The following is a 23595-nucleotide window of genomic DNA, read 5'->3' as shown; positions in this document are numbered from 1 at the left end:
CCCTAGTTTCTCTGAGCATTAGGAGACTCCCTCACACTTCTTGAAGCCAGAAATAGAGGGCTTCTCCTTGTACTCTCTCTATCTCCACATGATATCCACTTCTGGACTTTGGGCTGCCATTAATCTAGAATAAGGAGGTAGGGGAGGAAAAATTAGAAACTCCTCACCATTTTGGTAGTATTTTGAATTCTAGTCTTCTTCTTCAATCTACTTGTTACCATATACTTTTCAGAATTCTCAAATAGCTGCTCTGTGTAGGTTTTATAGCTGGTTTATTGCCAGATTTTGTAACTGCATTCAGTGGAAGAGACAGGTTCCATCATTCCTAGAACTTTGAAATAATTTTTAAAAAGAAGGAGTAGGCAACTAACATCATCAGATGTTTGTTTGTTTTTTGGGATTTTTGCTTGTTTGTTTGTTTTTTGTTTTGAGACAGAGTCTTGCTCTGTTGCCTAGGCTGGAGTGCAGTGGCATGATGTTGGCTCACTGCAACCTTTGCCTCTCAGGTTCAAGCAATTCTCTGCCTCAGCCTCCTAAGTAGCTGTAATTACAGGCACCCACCACCACACCTGGCTAATTTTTTGTATCTTTAGTAGAGATGGGGTTTCACCATCATGGCCAGACTGGTCTTGAACTCCTGACAACCTCGTGATCCACCCGCCTTGGCCTCCCAAAGTGCTAGGATTACAGGCATGAGCCACCGTGCCTGGCCCCATTAGATGTTTTTAAGATATATTAGATATTTTTCCTTTGGGGGAAGAGATAAACAAAACTTCAACAAATATACCTACATCTTGAAACTTCATTTTAATTGCTTTTGAAATTGGAAATGCCATGTGGGCAAATGTGCATATGGAATTTGTATTAGTTTTCTATTGATGCATAACAAATTACAACAAATGTAGCAACACAAATTTATCATCTCACAATTCTATGCTTAGAAGTCTAGGTGAGTTCAGCTGGTTCTCTGTTCAGGGTCTCACAAAGCCAAAATCAGACTGTCTGTTGGCCTGGGTTCTAATCTGGAGGCTCCTGGATAGAATCTACTTTCAAACTCATTCCAATTATTCACATAATCTAGTTCCTCGTGGGTTTAATACTGAGGTCTCCAGTTCCTTATTAGCCGTTGTTCAAGGGTTGCCTTAAGCCCTAGGGACCACCCATTCATTCTCATTGTCTCCTCCGATTGTGTATTTTCAAATAGCCTGTCTTCAAACTCATTAATTCTTTCTTTAGCTTGATCAATTCTGCTGTTAAGAGACTCTGATGCATTCTTCAGTATGTCAGTTGCATTTTTCAACTCCAGAATTTTTGCTTATTTTAAATTATTTCAATCTCTTTGTTACATTTATCTGATAGGATTCTGAATTCCTTCTCTGCATTGTTTTGAATTTTGCTGAGTTTCCTCAAAACAACTATTTTGAATTCTCTGTCTGAAAGAAAGGTCATGTATCTGTGTCTCTCCAGGATTGGTCCCTGGTACCTTAGTTTGTTTGTTGACATCATGTTTTCCTGGATGGTTTTCATGCTTCTGGATGTTCATCAGTATCTGGGCATTGTATAGTTAGGTATTTATTATAGGCTTCATGGTCTGGGCTTGTTTGTACCTGTCTTTCTTAGGAAGGCTTTCCAGGTATATGAAGAGACTTCGGTGTTGTGATCTAAGTTTTTGGTCACTGCAGCCATATCTGCATTGGGGGGCACCTGAAGCCCAGTAACTCTGTGGCTCTTGCAGACTCACAGTGGTGCCACCTTGGTGGTCTTGAATAAGATCCAGAAGAATTCTTTGGATTACCAAGCAGAGACTCTTGTTTTCTTCCCTTACTTTCTCCCAAACAAACAGAGTCTCTCTGTACTGAGCTGCCTGGAGCTGGGCCTAGGGAAGGTAATACAAACACAGTGGTGGCCACTGTGCTGAGTCACACCTGAAGCTAGCACAGCACTGGGCCTCACCCAAGGCTCATGATAACCCCTGCCTGGCTATCCACCTGTGTTCACTCAAGGTCCTAGGGCTCTATAACCTGCCAGGCTTGTGTTCTTCCCTACAGGGCAGTGAAATTTCTCTGGTCCCAGGTACATCCAGAGATGCTGTCCAGGAGCCAGGGCCTGGAGTCAGAAACTTTAGGAATCTACTTGGTGCTCCATGCTACTGAGAATGAGCTGGCACCCAAGCCACAAAAAAAAAAAAAAAAAAAAAAAAAATCCCATTCTTCCCTCCCCTTTCCACAAGCAGTGGAGTCTCTCCCCGTGGCCACCATCATCCCAGGCATGCAGGAAGTGTTACGTGGCTACCACAGATGTTCCCACAAGGCCCAAGGGCTCTTTAGTCAACTTGTGGTGAATACTGCCAGGCCTGAGACTCCTCAAGGCAGTGAGCTCCCCTCTGACCCAGGGCAGGCCCAGAAATGAAATGCCATCCAAGAACCAAGGCCTGGAATTGGGAATCCCAAGAACCCACTTGGTGCTCTTTCCCACTGTGGGCTAGCTGGTACCTAAGCTACAAGACAAACTACCTTTACTTTTCTGTCTCCTTTTCTTAAGCAGGAGTCCTTCCCTATAGCCATCACAGCTGGGAATGTGCTGGGTCACAGCTCAAACCAGCATATCTTTGAGTGTCTCACCCAAGGCCCATGGTGAGTATTGCCTGGGTGCTGCTGCTAATTATATAAGGCCTAAGGGCTCTTCAGTCAGCAGGTGATGAATCCTGTAAGGACTGGGTCCTTGTCTTCAAGGCACGGGTTCCCTTCTGGCCCAAGGTGTGTCTACAAATGTCCTCTGGGAGCTAGGGCCTGGAATGGAGGCCTCAGGACTCTGCCTCGTGCCTTATTCTGCTGTGGCTGAGCTGGTATCCAAACTGCAAGATCAAGTCCCCTTTACTCTCCCTCTCCTCTCCCAGAGCTGTGAGCTGTGCTGCCTGGATTGGAGGAGGATTGGATTGGCACAAGCACTCCCCTAGCTGCCCCATCTGGTGTTTGACTGGATTGCATGCCCCTCAAGTTCACTGGCTCCTCGCCCAGCACACAACCAGGACTTACCCCAGAATTGCAGTTCTTGTGGCCTAGACTGCCTTTCAGGTTTATGTAGGACCCCAGAGCACTTTAGCCTGCAGTGGCAAGGCTTGCCAGAACTCAGGTTCTGCCCACAGGATGGTTCTCCTGAGGCTAGGGATGGTCTAAATGCTCCCTCTGTGGGTACCAGCTGAGCTCTGCCTGGTATTGATTTCCACTGTAACAGGGCAGCATGAGTTCCAATGCTAAGTCCCACGATCACTGTGCTCTCCCGCCCGCAAATGCACAGATTCTCTGTGCCACACAGCCACCCTTGGGGGGATGGAAGAGGGTTGGCATTGGCAGTTCAAGACTCTCTTCCTACCCTCTTCAGTACCTCTTTCAGTGATACAAAGTTAAAAACAGGTACTGTGATTGCTTACCTGATTTTTGGTTCTTATTAAGGTCCTTTTTCTTTATGGATAATTATTCATTTTGGTGTTGCTGTGAGCAGGATGTTTGGTGGAGGCTTCTGTTCAGCTGTCTTGCTCTGCCTCCTTCCTGGCCTAGCCTTGGCCTAGCCTTGTGAATCAACTTCTTGGAGAAAATGCTGAAGCAGTATCCCAGTGATTAGACTGGCAAAGAAAGGGTACATTAGATAAAGGGAACAATATGAAAGTCCTAGTGATACAACAGCATGCACTGGGGGAAGTGGGCTCTGCAAACTCAGATACTATAAGGAAAGGCAAGAACTCTTTCTTGCTTGCTTGCTTTTTAATTATTATTATCATTTTTTAAATTTATTTATTTATTTATTTATTTATTTATTTATTTATTTATTTATTTTTAGGAGCTTGGTCTTTTGTTTCTTACGTAAGGAGAAGCCAATAAAGAGTTTTAGGCAGGAGTGAGCCGCTCAGGATTGCACTTAAAACAAATTGTTTGGAAATTACTCTGTGGAGACTGGATTAAATCTAAAGACAATTGGTCTAGACAGGGGAACCATTTAGGAGGCTTTATAATAACTGAACGATATCAAAAACATGGTGGAGGAAAATAGGAACTGGATGGAATGCTGGAGAGAAGGGAAGATTAGAATCAAGCAATGTTTTAGAACTAAAATTGACAGAACTTAATCAGTTTTTGGCTTGGGACCAGAGAAAGAGGGAATGAAATGAGGAGTCAAAAAGTCAGATTTCTGACTAAAGCCACTTGGTGGATTATAGAACCATTAAGTAAGACAGGGAATACAGCATGTCTGAGAGGAATTAATAGATTGTTTGGATAAATTAATTTGATGAGCCTGTGAGAGTTCAGCAGAAAATGGTGACAGACTTGCATTCATTCATATTTTCTTCATTACATCATTAAACATTGTGGGGGCCATAGGCTTTTGGCCCCCTAAAGATTATCTGAAAATCACTGACATGGCAGATTGATTAATAGAAAAGCCATACAAATGTATTTAATGTATATACATGGGCGCCTTCAGAGTGAACACCCAGCATCACAAGGTACAGAAACTTATATACCATCTTAAGGTCACAGAAAGAATGAAGGCTTGGATCCTGGTAAAACAGGTTATGGGAAGGGATAGAACAGGAATTATATTGAGGGGCAATAAATGACTACTAGGGAGAATGATTGGATCAGAGAACAGAGAATAACTTGTAAATAGTTCTCTCTGTAACTCAAATAACCTTGGGACAGTCACAGTCTTGACAAAGGGACTCTTCAGGTGTGGTTACATTTTTGGTCTTCTTCCTGTAGAGGATAATGAGATAACAAGGAGGGGAACAAGAACAATTGCTCTCCTTGGTGGGGCAGTTTCATCATAGATAGCAGAAATGTCTCTTCTAGCACTTGTTGATCTCTAAGAGTTTTTAATTTAAAATACTCATCACACTTGGGAACGATATTTTGAAATGAAATATTTTTACTGCCTTTAGCATTCAATTAGTACTTCCTGTAGACCAAACAGTAGTTTAGGTATTTAGAATATTTACATATAGGACAGTCCAGGAGCTCACAGTTCACTGAACTATGACAGATACCTAAGCAAGTAACTACAAAAATAATATCAATAGGTGCCTGGTAATGGCAAAATGCACAGGATATTCTGAAAGTAATGATGAGAGGCACCTCACTCATCAACAAGAGTCGAGAAGGGTGTGTTGGCAGAAGTGGTCCAAGGTCTGAGTCTCAAAAATAAAGTTAGCGCTTGGCACGGTGGTGCACACCTGTAGTCCCAGCTACTTAGGAGGCTGAGGCAGGAGGATCACTTGAGCCTAGGAGTTTGAGGCCAACCTGGACAACATAATGAGATCCAATCTATTGAAAAAAGACAAAGACAAGTTAAGCAAGCAGCCAGAGTTATAAACTGTTTTTTTTCTGTGTACCTGGGACCACAGTGGTGCCTGAGATATGAGGGTAGTAGTCAGTAGCTTCAGTATTTACGTCTCTATGGATGCTTTGCCATTCTGCAGTCAGGGAAAATGGATCCCTTTAGGTTCAGCAGTTGGTTTATGTGGATATTTGGGCAACCTTCTGGGTAGGTTACTAAATTGCTTCTACAGAATGAGTACTTAAGACCCTTCTTTACGCTTTCTTTTTTTTTTTTTTTTTTTTTTTTGAGACGGAGTCTCGCTCTGTCGCCCAGGCTAGAGTGCAGTGGCCAGATCTCAGCTCACTGCAAGCTCCGCCTCCTGGGTTTACGCCATTCTCCTGCCTCAGCCTCCCGAGTAGCTAGAACTACAGGCGCCCGCCACCTCGCCCGGCTAGTTGTTTTTTTTGGTTTTTTTTTTGTATTTTTTAGTAGAGACAGGGTTTCCCCGTGTTAGCCAGGATGGTCTCGATCTCCTGACCTCGTGATCCGCCCGTCTCGGCCTCCCAAAGTGCTAGGATTACAGGCTTGAGCCACCGCGCCCGGCCTAAGTTTTCATTTTATAAACCCAAAAAAAGACAGTTTCAGGACCCAACATCTGAGTCTTCTTTCTACTTTAGCTTTGTTTTGTTTTTGTTCTAACAATCATTTGTTAAAATTGCACTTTTTTGTTGTTGTTGTTGTTGTTAAAGCTATTATTTTCTGTGAGGCCATAGAATTTGGAAGCCCACATACAGGGATGCAGAGGCAAATGTGTGAGTCATTTTAGCCATCCAATTTATCTAAAATATTTTTCCCACCAGCCTCTTCCAGTACCCCAGATTCTACAAGTCAAAAATAAAAATAATGCCTTTCAACAAATGTTGCTGACATAACTAGATATCCACATATGAAAGAATGAACTTGAACCCCTACCTCATACAGCATACACGCAACACTAATTCAGGAAAGATCGTAGACTTACATTTAGGATATAAAACTGTAAAACTCTTAAAAGAAGACATAGGTGTAAATCTTTTTGACTTTGGGTTAAACAGTGGTTTCTTAGTATGACCCCAAAAAGCACAAGCAAAATAACAAACATATTGGACTTTTTGCAGAAATTAAACTCTTTTGTGCTGCAAAAAACTGAAGATAGTCCACAGAATGGGGGAAAATGTTTGCAAATCATATCTCTGATATATTTGCAAGTTATATATCTGATATTTGCAAATCATATCTACATATATCAAATATAATAATCTTATATTTTATATCCAAAATATAAGAACTCCTACAATTCAATAACAAAAGAACAAATAACAATTTAAAAATGAGCAAAGAGTTTGAATAGCTATTTCTCCAAAAATATATACAGTCAATAAGCACATGAAAACATGCTGAACATCATTAGTAATTAGGGAAATACAAATCAAAATCACAATGGTATACTCCTTCACACTTAGTAGGAAAACTGCAATCAGATATGTCTTAGCAGTTCCACTGCTAGGTACAAATATCAGAAAATTTAAAAGCAAATTTGCACATACATATTCATAGCAGCATTATTCATAATCGCCAAAAAGTGGAAACAACCCAAATGTTTATTAACAGATAATGGATAAGCAGAATGTGGTATATGCTTATGTTGTTGTACTATTCAGCCACAAAATGGAATGAAGTATTGATACATGTTTCAACATGGATGAACCTTGGAAGCATTATGCTATGTTAAAGAAACCAGATACAAAAGATCACATAGTATATGATTCCATTTCTATGAAATGTACTGAATAGACAAATCTGTAGAGACAGAAAGAAAATTAGTGGTTTCTTGGAGCTGGAGGGGGGAGCATGTGTGAGAAGTGACTGCTAAGTAGTATGGGATATTTGTTTGTGTGTGTGTGTGTGTTGATTATAATGTTCTGGGATTAGACTGGTGATGGTTGTACAACCTTGTGTATACTAAAAACAATAAATTGTACGCTTTTAAAAGGTAATTTTTGTGTCATGTTAGTTATATGTCAATACAGTATTTTAAAAAATAATTCCTTTACATTAAGTTGTTTTTCCTGTTTGAAAACATGGGGAGAAAGGAACATTTTAGTATTATGTACAGGTGACTCAAGTGTCTGACCCTTTCCAGTGCACAGCTAGTTGTAAACAAGACTCAGAGTGTTGCTAGGCCTGATAAGAAAACACAATGTCCCCACATAAGGGAACGAACACTTACAAGGGATGGGACCCTCAGAGAGCCTGGGTATCCAGGAGCAAACCCAAAGATCCTGACGTCTGAGGAAGGTAAGAAGGGGCCCTGCTCATGAAGATGTAGAATATTAAGTATGAGTGAATGCTGTAATCAATCATGAAGGCTTGGTGAAAACTTCTGGGTAGTCCAGGGCATCCTGCTTATCTCACCTATGCCAACATCCTGGGGTTGAGGAGTGACGCAAATGTTCCATTTGGCTGCTGCACTCTGGTCCACCCCGTCTACCCTTCCTTCAGAGGCAATTACCACGGCTGTTAGGCCTTGAGGCCAGAGTGCCCACGCCGCAGTGGATTTTATGGTCACGGGACCTCGGCGCCTTCCTGTGCACAGCTGGCACTCTTTGCACCCTGTCTCTGATGACTTGGTAGCAGAGAAGTCCCTCAAATCCTTCAAGGACAAGAACAGGAAGCTTGAGGAAGGCGGCCCGATGTACAGCCCCACATCGCAGAGGTGGTGGTGAGTAAGTCGCTCGGACAGAGGGAGCTGGAAGAGCTGAAGCGCTACTGCGGTGACTTCTGCCTGCTGTGGATCCATACCAAGACGGCGGTGCTCATGCTCTGGCGCATCCTTGACAGCCACACCCTGACCAGCCAGGAGCGCAGGCAGTTTTTCCGGATCTGCGCTGACCTTCTCGGCTTGGTGCCTTTCCTTCTGTTCATGGTGGTCCAGTTCATGGCGCCTGTGACCATGAAGCTCTTCCCCAACATGCCAGCATCCACATTTGAGACCCAGTCCATCAAGGAGGAGAGCCTGAAGAAGGAGCTTCGGGTCAACCTGGAGCTGGCAGAGTTCCTCCAGGACACCATCGAGGAGAGGACCTTGAAGAACAAAGCAGCCAAGGGCAGTGCCACCAGACTTCTCTGCTTTTCCAGAAGATCTGGGGGACAGGGGAGAGACCCAGCAATGAGGAAGGAAATCATGCATTTTCCAAATTATTTAAGAATGAGCTGACCCTGGACAACCTGTCACAGCCGCAGCTGGTGGCCCTGTTCAAACTGCCGGAGCTGCAGTCCATGGGCATCAACAACTTTGGCGCTTTCAGCTCACTGTGTGGCTGTGCTCCATAAAGGCCAGTGACAAGCTGATTGCTGAGGAGGGGTGGACAACCTGAACATCAAGGAGCTGCAGCCAGCGTGTGGGGAGTGAGGCATGAGGGCCCTCCGCATCAGCTGAAGCAGTGTCCGGACCTGCACCTGCACCAGGAGATTCCCATATCGCTGCTCATCCTGTCCCGGGCCATGTACCTCCCAGAAACTCCCTTGTCAGCTGACCAGCTGAAGTCCATACTGCAGACCCTCCCAGAGACTGCGGCAAAGGAAGAGCAGATGAAAGTGGCTGAGGTGGAAGGCGAGCAAGTGGACAAGGCAAAGCTGGAGGCCATGCTGCAGGAGGAGGCAGCCGTCCAGCACGAGCACCGCAAGGAGCTGCAGAAGTGCTCAGAGGTGGAGAAGGATGTTGTGCCCGAAGGTGTGGAAGCCACCCCTTGAAGGCCGGGGGCCTAACCTCAGGCAGAAGTGCCTGACGCAGTCCTGTGGTCAGAGACCCTGAAGGACACTGCCCCCTGCTAGAGAGCTTGAAGGAGAAGTAGATAACTAAGGAGGAAATTGACATCCTCAGCAATGCCTGCTCTAAGCTGAAGGAGCAGAAGTTGCTCACCAAAGAGAAGGAGGAGCTGGAGCTGCTGAAGAAGGACGTGTAGGACTACAGCGAGAACTTGCAAGAGATCAAGAAGGAACTCTCAAAGACCAGTAAGTGAAGAAAAATATGTGGAAGAATCTAAAGCCAGCAAGAGACTGACAAAGAGGGTGCAGCAGATGATCGGGCAGATCGAGGGCTTGATCTCACACCTGGAGATGGACCAGGGGCTGTAAGCTGGGCCTGGCCTAGGGCACGCCTGTGGGGGAGAACGTCATCAGTGTCACTGAGCTCACTAGCACTGTGAAGCAAGTCAGGCACATTCCAGAAAGCAAACTCACCAGCCTGGCCATAGCACTGGATGAAGACAAGAATAGCAAGGTCAACCTCAATCACCTCATCAACATGATTGAGTTGGTGAACAAAGATGTTCATGCCTCCACCAGCCAGGTGGCTGAGATTGTAGCGACCTTGGAGAAAGAGCAGAAGATGGAGGAGAAGGCAGAGAAGGAGGCCACAGAGGTGAAGAGCTAGAGCTGCTGACCTAGGCACCCATCCTCCTGCTGCCCCACGGCCCTGGCAAGGGCCATGAGAGCAATTGCTTTGAGGTGATTCTCAGTAGCTCATCTAATACTTTGGCTGGAATGAATCAGAGACTTCCATAATCAAGTAAATTTTAATTTTCATCATTCCATGGAGATTCAATCAGTCTGAAATCCCAGAATCCCTCCACAGAATTGTGCTGGATCCACACTATGGTGTGGTACAGCTGCTGCAGCCGCCTGACTCCAGAGGCCACTGGGCCAGGCTAGGGCAGGAACGTGCCCCCTTGTGTGTGCCCTCCCGTCTCGGCTGCCCTGTCCCCAGGGAAGAGAATGAGGACCACGTGGACTCTGCCCACACAGAGCTGTCAGCTGTGCCCATCCTCAGAGGTTTAGGAGATACAGCCCAGCCTCCTCAGGGCTGAAGATGCCTCTGTTCATCTGTGAACCTTGATTTCTAGATATTGGTGTCAATAGATCTGTCTTCCTGCACACACAGAAAAAGAATATTATATATGATTTATGACTTAATAATATGCCTAATAATTTTGCTATTCCTACCTTCATTTGGGATAATGTCTTCTGTTACATCCTCAGGCTCTCATGAAACGAGCACTTGTTAGGGTCAGTTAAGCTCAAACATTTGTTGAATGCATGCATTTGTAAGACACATTGTGCTAAGCACTGGGTTGTAAAGATGTGTGACATGCTCTGTCTTAATGATACTAGTAATCTTATGTCTTACTAATAATAGAAATAGAAAGTGATTTTAGGTAATTTAGAAGGTTAAAAACAATACGGCTAGTTTTCATGTCAGGTGAGTAAGACAAATAAGGACAACATCTGGTATATGGTACATATAAAATGGACTACAGATTTAAAGAAATCTCAGTCTACCAGTGTTACACTGGGCAAGGTATTTGAACTTTTATCAATGCAGAGTGCAGGGAAAGGTACAGGGACTCCTCTGGTTTGCAACAGGTCATAAGAGGGAAACAGACATTTCCTGCATAAACAATTAGAGAATGGTAGGGAAGACTACTTCAGCCAGATACTTGGATAAATATTTGTTAATAATACCATTATTTGTGTCAAACATGGTTCTGGGTAGTAAGGAAAGTCCTTTTTTTTTTTTTTTTTTTTTTTTTTTTGGAAGAAAGGCCAGTTTCATATGGGTAACAAACTGGAAAACCTGCTTCATTTTGCCTTGAAGTGTAAAGGCAGAATAGAAATGGACAACCTTGATATCCTTGTGTGGCCCTCGCTGTATCAGGGCCACACATGGATAGCAAGACTGTCACAGGGATTGGCCAGGAATGTAGGCATGTAAGTAGTCCAGGGAGAGTACTCCTTCAAGTAACAACATGGAAAGAATTGTTAAGTGATGAGTAAGAGATATATCATGTTCTGGCATCCTAATGAGTTAATAATATGGATCTTGGGACACTTTTAAATAAGAGCTTGACAGAGAAGTAAAGGCTTATATTCAATAAGAAAGCTTCAATAATTGTTTTATCTTTTTTACTTTTATAGCGGATGTCAATTTGGATATATCAAAGCCTTTGAAAGCAAACCTGAGTTTCACCAAATTGGATCAGATACACCTTTTTTTAAAGAAGATAAAAAATGCACACAGTTCGGCACATAATGAAGAGACTTCAGCCATGTCCAACACCATGGTGAATAAGGATGATCTTCCAGTCTCCAAATATTACCGTGGAAAGCTGTCTAAACCCAAAGTTCATGGTGATGGAGTGCAAAAGATTTCAGCTCAAGAAAACATGTGGAGAGCTGTTTCCTGCTTTCAAAAAATTTCTGTTCAAACTACTCAGATTGTGATCTCCATGGAAACTGTACCCCATACCAGTAAACCATGCCTGTTAGCATCTCTCTCAAACCTCAATGGAAGCCTTAGTGTCAAAGCATCACAAAAAGTACCTGGTAAGTCACAGAAAAGGGGAGCGGGGAGACAGAACAAGCAATATGATTTGTTAACATCTGAAAATGCATCATTTTGAAGATTTATATTATGTAGAAGTTAAAAGTTATAAAGGCCATTAGAGATTAGGACATTTCTGGTTTGTGACCTTATTTTTAGAGATAATTTTAGAACAAATCCTTTAAGTATAGATATTTTAATGTCTTATGTTCCTGTCCTCCTCTTGAGGCATGTTCTTCCAGGTGTCTAAAACTGTTAATTCCTAAATTCCTTTTTACCTAAAACAGCTATAGTGGAACAACAGTATGTCAAGTTTTGTGAACCTTTAGAAGAGTGGTTCTCAAAATGTGATCTCAGGACTAGCAGCATCAGCATCACCTGGGAAATTGTTACAAATGCAAATTCTCAGACCCTACCCATGACCTACTGAATCCGAAACTCTGGGCATGGAGCCCAGCAATCTGTGCTTCAACAAGCCCTATGGGTGATTCTGATGCACGGCATTAAGTCACTGGTAACCATTTACTTAGAAAAGTTGGTGTTGTGGCAGATATGCTACACAAAGTGTAACAGAAGCCAAGGTTCAACTTTGCAAGAATGCGGTTGAGGCATTTTATCGGGCAGCAACACCTGGCAACGAAAAGCTGTGCTTCTGTGCCTAGACTAGCAAAGTGGGGTACAGACTCTGCAAAGTGAATGCCATTGATGGGAGGAGAGGTGAGAAATCAACTGGCAGTGAATATCTACATTTTTCCACCTCTGTTACCATGACTAAATTGTTATATACTTTTTCAAAAAGGGTGGGCAGAAGGATTGTGAGGAGCGGAAGAGAAAAGGCAAGACACAGGTGGGAAATAGCAGTTTTCAATCACAGAAACTGCTACTGTAAAATTTCAGGGCACAGGGCCAGAAATTTTGCTCTCAAAGTAAATGTAGCAAAAGGGAACCATGTATTTTCCCACTTTAATTTGTGGGGGGAAATTGGGGATTGGGGATAGTGCAGGGGATAAAGCAAATCCTTATATGCAACTTAGTTGCTTATCAAAAAGTAATTAAATGGCAGCTGTAGACTTACTGTAACTTAGTTCCACACAGCCAGTTTGGGCACAGCAGTTAAAAGAGAAAGGAAAAGTTTTATAGTTGAGAAGCCTGAATTTTAGGCCAAAACATAGATGATTTATTTCTTTCTCATCAGAAATATTTGTGAGCAAGCCAATTATTTTTTTTTAGTTGTCTTAAAAGTTACAAGTGAAAAAGGTAAGGTTCATGGGACATGAAAGACTATGAAATACTGGAGGCTACAGTATCTGGTCTATCCACAAATAAATTGCAACCCAGACAACACTGGGTCTGTTCCCATGCCTTTCCAGTTGTACCTTAATCATAGCAGGGAAAGGTTAAGATTCAAACAAAATGGAAGAATTTAAACATACTGTACTCACTTTTAGGTTCTTCTTTTATCATCCTCATTGCTTTTTTTATTCGTTACTCATATTTTTTCCATGTTTAATGATGTCTGTCTTTGGGAAACACCTCTAAAATATTAAAAATCCTTCTCTCACTAAGCTGTACAAGTTAGTAAACTCTAGTTTTGGAACTTGTTTTTTCCCCCTGTATGTAAAAAAAACTACATACCCCCAATCCTTTTACAGTGCTGTTCTTAAATATAGTTAAACACAAAAATAGCAACTATAGCTTTGACTAAACATACTTTATACAACTCTAACATGTAGTATCCAGCAAATGTTTTAAAATAATTATTTGCATCAAATCAAATCAGAGTTGAGGTTAACTACTTAATAGAAACAATTTTGTTGTTATGAGACTATAATGAACACCAAACTCTATTTTTACTACAGTTTTTTCTTTATGCATACTCAAACAGTTTAGGATGATAACAAGGTTGGCAAGGTTGAAATAAGATTTATTAACTTCTAGTTATAAGGACTGATTTCTTGGAAAATTGTGATTAAGAGATTGCCACATATTTTTTTCAAAAAAGTTGATTTTAGCTATATTTTTAAAATAAAACATAATTTAAGCTTTGAATGTTAATTTCAGTGTGTAAATGTCTTAAAAATGCATGCTTTGCAATTTGGATAAAATACATGCAAACATATATTCAAAGTATAATTTTGATGAGTGATAAAAACTATCCACCACCAAAAAACAAATATACTCACATAAAAGCCTCCTATCAGTAGTCATATTTCTTTTTGTAGTTTTCAAGTGACATCGTTCTACATTTAACTGAAATTGTTTATACTGTAGTATATCTTTGAGCTCAATGGAGTTCATGTCAGAGTTTTATAGTTTGAATCTAATACAGAAATACTTAACTGTGTCTTTGATTTTACAGTTTATATAACTGTTGTGACCATCTGCAGCAGCTGCACTTTTCAAAATTATTTGCTGAACCAAATTGAGCACAGTGACAAAAGTAGTCATCTCAGATGTACTATTAAACAGAAAGAAAAAGGAGCATTGCCTTGGTACAGTATAGCCATCTGCTGTACAGATGTTATTGTATAGAATGACTTCAGATAAAATAATTGTAGAAAATTTTCATTAAAACCTCAACAATTTGCACTTGTTTATGCGAATCTGCATAACTCCCCAATGAGACAACACACTTGGGGTTTCTTTGGTTTTCACTCACTTTCTCTTTGATCCTTTTTGATGTGCTGACTTTAATAAACACAGTCAAAAACACTGTGCAAAAACATCATGGAAAAAACTACAAAGGAACAATTATAGCAGCAGAAACTACTCTAATCCCTAACTTACGCAAGCTATTTTTAGTGAAGTATTTTTTTAACACTCTTTATGTGACAATGTTATATAAACAGGGTAAAACGGTCCTTTCCATATGAGTTTTAATTTAGAAGCCAAAATAGATTTGTAATGCTAGAAGAATCTTATGTGCTAAGTAATATTTAGAGAAACACCATTGAGAATGTGTTTTAGGTATGTTTCTTTATTTGTCAAAGGTACAAAAATATTTGAGTTCACCTAATGATTATATTTTTTTGTCATCTAAACTGTCATAAGCTTACAGGAAGTGTATGTGAAAAGGAAATAATATGACGGAAAGGGGTAAGTGAATTTTCTCCCCCAGGCATTCCAAATACATTTAAATTATCTGTGCTTTCAGATTTATTTACTGATTTATAAAACTAAATATTTATAAATTATTGACTGAAGCAGTTAAAGGAATTCCTGTTATTATCATTTGGAATGAAACGAAATGGTTAAATATTTTCTACTTTACAAAAAATATCTACCAGTTCTTCTTAGCCTCCTGCATTATTATTTAACCCTAAACTATGGGAGTTTCATGGGATTTGATTTTTTTTTAATTCCACTCTGCAGATACTGGTGTAGCAGTGACTTAGAATAACCTAACTCCTGTTTCTGTTAGAATACTTACGTTCTCTCATGAATCTTTGGTAAAATGAGCCGAAAGTTCTGATTTCAGTAGAGGTAATACTTGTATTTTTAAGGTTGGTGTATAATATTGCTGAAAATCCTATGAATGTATTAAAAGTACATCTCCTTTAGAAATTATATCATATATTTTAAAATATTTTAAGGCCGATAATGTTTATTTTGCTATTCATTAAATCCATCCCATTCTATAGTATTTTCTGGGGGGGAAAAAAAAAAAAAAAACTTTCCCTTACATGCACATACAACACAATCTTTTTTGCCATTTGAAATATGTAGCTTTGGAGAAACCATAAGTATGTAGCTATAAATTGTGAACTTGCAGTGTAGCACTTTCCAGAGGCAGGGTGGAGAGTGAGCTACAGATTTTAGCTCCCCTTGTCTGAGTAAATTATGGCTCTATTTGGGCGGCACTCCTTAGATTTCAACAAATGAGCCCACAGTTGAGAGCTGTGAACTAGCTGTACTTTAGGCTGCCTTGCTCTTTCTTGGGGGCACTTAGATTGGCAGCCTCCGTGTATGTAGATAAGGAAAAGGAAAATAGAATATGAGCAAATTAGATGCCACAAAAGATTGGGGGAAGAACCTTAATGAAGTCATCTTGGCTGGCATTTTAGTCAGAATTCGGAAGAAGTTAGAAGGATCCCCTGTCCATAAGGACTTGGGTGATTTTTCACCCAAGCCAAAAACAGTGAGTTGAACTCCTTCTAGTCAAAGGGCTATGGTTTATGTAACTTTCACTACCCCAGCCTCTGTCATCCAGATGTACTTATCTTTCTGAATAAACAAAAGTAGAGAAAGCATAACCACATTATTTTTCACATACACAAAATGCCTTTTCTCATGTTCACTGAATTCAGGACCAATAAAATGTAAAGCACCTAAAGTTTCTTTTCATGTATTGAAAAGTGAAACCAGGTCATTAATTGATAAAAAGTGGAGCTCCAACATTTCATTCTATAGTTAACTGGATCTTCCAAGTAAAATCTTATAAGGTGTTGTCATAAGCTTTGGATGCTGCAGAGATGCAAGTTAGCCTAAGGGGAAATAAAATATTAAATTAGATATGACTACCTAAAATAATATGTTGCAATAACCAGCCAATTACAACACCCCAAAGACTTTTGTTACTTTTAGAAAGAAATAACATCTCTGTCCAATGCCTGAACAATAGGAAATGAGTTCTTTGACAGTTAAACCAGAGGATAAACTTAACTTTTAAGCAGCCACTGAGGATTGAAGTGGAAGTACAGCTTGTAGACAGCTATACAAATCACTAACAAACCTTAATGAATATTGGGTGTGGGCATCAGGGTCCTGTCATTTTTGACACTATGTCCCAAGTAGCTTAAACCCAACACTCAAGGAAAGGTGGAGACCTCATTGGGTCTGTAACATCTGGGTTTTTATTTGTCATTTTGGCATACCCCACAAGCGCAAAAGAAAGAGTAAAAGGGGATTATCTTGACAATGAAATGAGTTACTGAATCTTGTGATAATGAAAAGCAGAAGAATTCTAATGCCTTTCTATAGTCCCCGAGGTAGAGGTGCGTTTATGGTTTTGCAGAAGTAAAATGTAGGGGGAAAGAACAGATGGCCTAGGGTCCGTGAAACATGACACCTCCCCTCCCAGGACTGAGTACCACTATTAATCCTGGTCAGATTCCCTCCTATTACTTTATAACAAGGTTCAAAATTGCTACTGATAAACTGGCATGTACTTCTTTTTTCACCTTTAAATTACCTGTAGATTACTGATAATTTTTGACTATGATATATTTCTGTATATCCTGGTGAACCTTGAGGCATTTGAAAAAAAAGTAGAATGGGAATTTCTAAAAATTGGCTGGGAAATAAGAACAAGTAAAATTATCTTAACTTTTTTCAAAAAATGTCCCATATTATGTTTTCTAATATGATGAGAATAAAAACCATAAATGTATGCGATACTGTCATTCTCCTGTCCACTTCTTAGAAATTATGTGCAATGGAGAAGACATCTCAACATACAAATTATATTCTCCTTGCTGTAACTGTTACATGATTAGATACACTAGACATTATTAATTACCACTACCTTAGAAAAGATTTTTTTCATACCCTCAAGGAAGGAGATTAAAAATTATGACTGTTTGACATTTAAAAAAAAAGACACTAGGAGGTATGTGCTGCTCGGCCGTGTTTACCTAGTCATGTATTGTTTTGTTTAACCAAATTATGTAAATACAGTATTCTACATCTTTTATTTTGGGAGATATATTCATTGTCCTGTGATAAAGAGCTTGTACATTTCTTAAAATGTTCTTTATGTACATTTTTTGTTTTAGTGCTGTGTGGTTGCTATAGCTGTTTTGGATTCCAAAGGGAAGCCTTTAAAATGCATAGGAGAGTAACTTCAGAGATATGGAAGATATCCACTGGGTTGAGTTTCTGATGTATGTATTTCAAAGCTGCATAAAAATAAAAATTAATAAGCAACAAACTTAGGATATCAGAGCGATCTCATGTGCTGTGGTGTGGTGAACATGATGTACCTGCCCAGCCTTTCGTAGAGGGAGATGAGCTCATTTCAGAGAGATAACCATCTCTGACTTTTTGTTCTGATTCATCACTGACCTGAACTCCATTTGAACCTTGTTAGACAAAAAACAAGCAGAATTCCTGGCCTAAACTATAAAATATAATTAAGCCCTTTTGAAATGATGTGTAAAAGAACATTGCTGTACCCCCACTTATAACCACCACCACCACCACCGCAACCAATAAAGTTAAATCAAGCACTGCCTGTAATGGATTAAAATAATAAATGTTCCTGGATTTCAGTGTTTGAAGTACTTGAAGAAAACAGGCTCCCAGCAGCCGGGGTAGCTGAATGCAAGAGAGACATTTATTAATGACGAGTTCAAGGATTTGGCCTGTTTAAGATCATTACTTTCTGTTTACCGTGTGTTACACATCCCTTGTATTTTTACACAGCCCACATGTGTCCACATGCAATAATGAAAAGCTTTTTTCCCAACAAAAGAATTGTTAATTGTGTAAATATCGTTCTCTTGGGGAATATGAAGTCTTCATAAGACTCTGCGCCTTCTAATGAGAAATCCAGTGTAGTCATTATAGTCTTCCATGTAAATCCACCTTCAGATCTTATCTTTAGCCAAATTAGTCATTTCTGGCTATCAGTTTTAGTTACCAAATTCCAAATTTAATCTATACTCTTTGCTAGAAAACTGCTGACCTTAGGGTATTTGTTTTAGAATTGTATGCCATTACATTGGACCTTGTGTGTCCTATATACTCTAGAAAAAAAAAAATAGTGCTTTTTCTTTTGTCATATGATAAAGAACCTTTTCACTAGATTTATTAATAGATACATTTGGAAAAAAAACAACTGATACAAATTTTGCATATACACATACTAAATATTGTGTTTCTTGGAGAAAAAAGGGTCTTTGAGACAACAAAAATGCTGTCAGTTAACATGCAGCTATCTCATTGTACAAAATGTTATTGGAGAAGGACGTTTCCAGCAGCCCTAATAATTAAGTACTAGAGACTTTTTTTCTTAATAGCCTCTCCTTAGATCCGAATGATAGTCCCTATTAGGTTAGTATTAAGTAAAATGGACAAGTATTGTAGCCCCAACCCAAGGAGTGTGGAAAAATAAAAGATTAGAGGTAAATCTCTATCCCCCATTCTACTGAATTTGTGACAGCATTTAGTTTTGCCTGTGGTCACAGCAGATTGCCCCCTTGTCCATATAAGCCAGTAGGCTGTTTGCTAGGAAAGCTTCTAGCAAAGCAACCCTGACAGTGATGAGTAACTGACGACATATCTTAGATGTTCTTTTACTCCCTGGTTGGTTCCCTGGACTTGTTGGCTATGTTGGCATAACATACTGAGGCTGAGCAAGGGAAATGAGGACAGGACAAAGCATTTATTTACAACCCAGTTACCAGTTAGAAAAATGAAATCACTAAGAACTAATAGCAGTAGTTTGTATAAAGCAACATGGTGCTGTAAAGAGACAGAATCTGCACCCCAGCCCTGCTACTTACTGACCAGTTGGTTGTGTCAAAAGTTACTCTGTAGTGCATTTCCCAAATGAAGGCAAAAATATTTAATGTATAGGACTTTGAGAGCATTAGGTGACATAATGTATGTGGACTATCCAACCATTCCTTGGTACAAATTAAGTGGTCTTTTTCTATCTTCCTTTCCCCAAAATCACACCACGTGAATATGGAGGTCATAGATTACTAAATATCAGAGCTGAAAAATACCTTGAAGGTCATCCTTTTTTATCAGTAGCCCTTATTATCCTTTCCTCCCATTGACCTCATGGTCTGGACACACTGCATTTAGTATTAGATAGCTAACTATACCAACTTGATACAATTATAACCAAAACAAACAAACAAAAACTTCAGAACACCTCTACAACTTAGTCTCAGACAAATTCATGATTTCTTTTAGGTTCTTAGGAATACTAAAAATACCTCATGGGCCACCATTACTATGTGGGTCCACTAAGCGTCAAGGAACCTTGGGTCTTAACTCCCTCATTGAGTACAGAGTGGAGAGGTTAAGTGGTTTGCCTAGGGATACCAAATGGTGGAGTTGAGACTATAACACACATCTCCTGACTGCTGGCCTTTCTGTTATACCAGTCTTTCAAAACCTGGATTCTGTAGATCAAGACCATTTTCTAAGGCACTGCAGTAAATTACTCAGCAAGTCATGTTGTTTTCAACATTATTTGAGTAAGTTTATACCAATTTTTTCATTCATGTAACTTACTTCAAAAAAAATTGATTCTCCAGCAGTTTCCTTGCATAATTCAATTAACCAGCTACTGTATTCATCCCAGAAACTTTTCAAGTATGTATTTGCTGTTATTCTTTCCTATGTAAGAAGGTTGTCATGCAGTCAGATCTGCCAGTCTGCTTTTTTTTAAAAACGTAACCACATGATCCAATCAAGTTTTATTTTTCTAATAAACTAACACAACTGTAAAAACAGTGAGCATGGTGGCAGATTGGAGGGGAAGAAGGAGGCAAAGCATATCCTCCATCACCCTTTGGTATTTTTAGTTTTCATTTTTCCAGGATCCTAGAGTTCTAAAGCATTTCATAAAAAATACCTTTCCCAGACAATGGCCATGTGTGAGTAGCCAGCTCAGTAGACACTTCATCTTTCATGACAAATTCTGCCTTTTTTTATGGGAAAGAAAAAACTCTTCCAGCTACTTGTTTTTCCATTTTCTTGTGTCCAAACAAAGAGGTTTGAATTAAACTAGGAGGTGCCAATTTTTACTTACCAGTAAGGACTAAGTCACAGTCCCTGGGGAATGGAAATCTCACCTATGAGAAATCATCAGGTGCTTTGAGAAGGGAAACATGTTAGCAGCCTGGCCACCCATTTGGTCTATTATTTTGATGACTAGACTTTTAAGTTCATTTGTTGGGGAATACTGGCATCTTTTACAGCTTAAATGTCAGTATCCATGTAGTTATCTGGTTTTGTTATGTTGTCCCATATATCATTTTTTCCTGTATTTTAGTTTACTATATTATAGGTTCTCTCTCTCTCTCTCTCTCTATACACACACACACACACACACACACACACACGCACACACACATATATAGATATATATGCACTCTATATATATATAGGTTTATTACAGAATTCAATATAATTAAAATTACATATTCTGATCAAGGGCAGGGAGGAACACATTTTTTTCATTGCTAGAGCACCCAAATGCCATTTTTATCTGCTTCAACATAATTGGTTGAAGGAATGGAAGACTTTATTTTTGAGGAATTTGTTGTGTCTTTACAGCCAATACTTCCAAAATTTTGGCCTTTTCACATTTTGAGGTTTTCTGATGCTTCACTGTTATGCAAATCAGCTTCTGGATATATCTAACCATGCTTGCTGATTTTCTAGTAGCCTTAGATTACTTACAGCTGGATAAAATAATTACCTGGATATGCTTTGCTAGCAATGTCATCATTGACTACTCTTTCTAATAATATATAGAAGCTCGATTTAGATTGCATTTTGCTCAGTCAGCATGTAGAAACTAGGAGCCTTACTAAGGGTCTGGTAGATACTGACAATGTAGGGCTGGCAGCACTTTGTAAACATTTTCCAAAACAAGTGGTTTGCATTTATTAGTCTTCTGAAGGAGTACTTTAAAAGTCATTAAACTATTTGTTCCTTGAAGTAAATTTTTATACTCAATGAAAAGTATGTCAGTGTTCAAACGAAGCATGATTGGTTCCGTTTATCATACCAGTTGTTTCTGAAATTATTTCTCAATGTTGCTACACCTCATTTAGTTTAATTAAATATCTGCTATTAGTTTTCTAAAACTTAAATTTAAAAGATAAACATAGATTTTTGGAAAAAGCAGAAAAATTCATTGGGAAAGCATTCTCTTGAAGGAAAGGAAGTAGAAGAAGTCATACCGCACGCTTGGTCAAAGTGACCTGATCACATAATCACTAAATACAACATGGGATCCTGAGTGGGATCCTGAAACGGAAAAAGGACATTGGAGGAGAAGCTGGTAAGATTGAAAGGTCTTTAAATTAGTAGTATTATATCACTGCAAATTTAATGGTTTTTAAGAGTCATAATCTGATTTTATGTAAGTTATTAACATTGAGAAGCTGGGTGGAGGATATCAACTTTGCTGAAAGCCTAAAATTGTTTCAGAATTTAAAGTTTTAAAAAAATGACCTGATCAACAATTGGGTAAGTAACTCTAATAATATTCATGCTTTTAAACATTTAAGTGATAATTTTATATCCTAAACTTTTGAAGCATATTTTTAAAAATTTTGTCTCTATTGTTTTTAGAAATTTAGGGGAAAATACAAGTACAGAAAATATACAGGGTAATTCATCAAATGCCTGTGTACTCATGAGCTAGAACAAATATAAACATTTGTCTTTTTTTTTTTTAATTTATTTATTATTATTATACTTTAAGTTGTAGGGTACATGTGCATAACGTGCAGGTTTGTTACATATGTATACTTGTGCCATGTTGCTGTGCTGCACCCATCAATTCGTCATTTACATCAGGTATAACTCCCAATGCAATCCCTCCCCCCTCCCCCCTCCCCATGATAGGCCCCGGTGTGTGATGTTCCCCTTCCCGAGTCCAAGTGATCTCATTGTTCAGTTCCCACCTATGAGTGAGAACATGCGGTGTTTGGTTTTCTGTTCTTGTGATAGTTTGCTAAGAATGATGGATTCCAGCTGCATCCAAGTCCCTACAAAGGACTCAAACTCATCCTTTTTTATGGCTGCATAGTATTCCATGGTGTATATGTGCCACATTTTCTTAATCCAGTCTGTCACTGATGGACATTTGGGTTGATTCCAAGTCTTTGCTATTGTGAATAGTGCCGCAATAAACATACGTGTGCATGTGTCTTTATAGCAGCATAATTTATAATCCTTTGGGTATATACCCAGTAATGGGATGGCTGGGTCATATGGTACATCTAGTTCTAGATCCTTGAGGAATCGCCATACTGTTTTCCATAATGGTTGAACTAGTTTACAATCCCACCAACAGTGTATAAGTGTTCCTATTTCTCCACATCCTCTCCAGCACCTGTTGTTTCCTGACTTTTTAATGATTGCCATTCTAACTAGTGTGAGATGGTATCTCACTGTGGTTTTGATTTGCATTTCTCTGATGGCCAGTGATGATGAGCATTTTTTCATGTGTCTGTTGGCTGTATGCATGTCTTCTTTTGAGAAATGTCTGTTCATATCCTTTGCCCACTTTTCGATGGGGTTGTTTGTTTTTTTCTTGTAAATTTGTTTGAGTTCTTTGTAGGTTCTGGATATTAGCCCTTTGTCAGATGAGTAGATTGCAAAAATGTTCTCCCATTCTGTAGGTTGCCTGTTCACTCTGATGGTAGTGTCTTTTGCTGTGCAGAAGCTCTTTAGTTTAATGAGATCCCATTTGTCAATTTTGGCTTTTTGCTGCCGTTGCTTTTGGTGTTTTAGACATGAAATCTTTGCCCATGCCTATGTCCTGAATGGTACTACCTAGGTTTTCCTCTAGGATTTTTATGGTATTAGGTCTAACATTTAAGTCTCTAATCCATCTTGAATTAATTTTCGTATAAGGAGTAAGGAAAGGATCCAGTTTCAGCTTTCTACTTATGGCTAGCCAATTTTCCCAGCACCATTTATTAAATAGGGAATCCTTTCCCCATTTCTTGTTTCTCTCAGGTTTGTCAAAGATCAAATGGCTGTAGATGTGTGGTATTATTTCTGAGGACTCTGTTCTGTTCCATTGGTCTATATCTCTGTTTTGGTACCAGTACCATGCTGTTTTGGTTACTGTAGCCTTGTAGTATAGTTTGAAGTCAGGTAGA

The 23595-nt window shown here is 39.5% G+C and overlaps 1 protein-coding gene and 1 pseudogene across 8 annotated transcripts in view; both read left to right on the top strand.

The window, feature by feature from the left end:
* The window catches only part of LOC105476071 (vacuolar protein sorting 13 homolog B), an 859286-nt gene that overhangs the window by 665947 nt on the left and 169744 nt on the right, over nt 1-23595 (top strand). For all 8 annotated transcript variants that reach the window (XM_011731700.3, XM_011731704.3, XM_011731702.3 and 5 more), the window contains one exon: nt 11329-11736. In XM_011731700.3, coding sequence (XP_011730002.2) covers nt 11329-11736 — 408 coding nt within the window. The remainder of the gene's footprint in view (nt 1-11328; nt 11737-23595) is intronic.
* LOC105476123 (mitochondrial proton/calcium exchanger protein-like) lies at nt 5119-11322 on the top strand (annotated as a pseudogene).

The sequence above is a fragment of the Macaca nemestrina genome, chromosome 8 (genome assembly GCF_043159975.1).
Source record: "Macaca nemestrina isolate mMacNem1 chromosome 8, mMacNem.hap1, whole genome shotgun sequence".
In the NCBI taxonomy this organism is placed as follows: Eukaryota; Metazoa; Chordata; class Mammalia; order Primates; family Cercopithecidae; genus Macaca; species Macaca nemestrina.
Note: the sequence above shows the minus strand (reverse complement) of the source record. Positions and strands in the feature narration are given on the sequence as shown.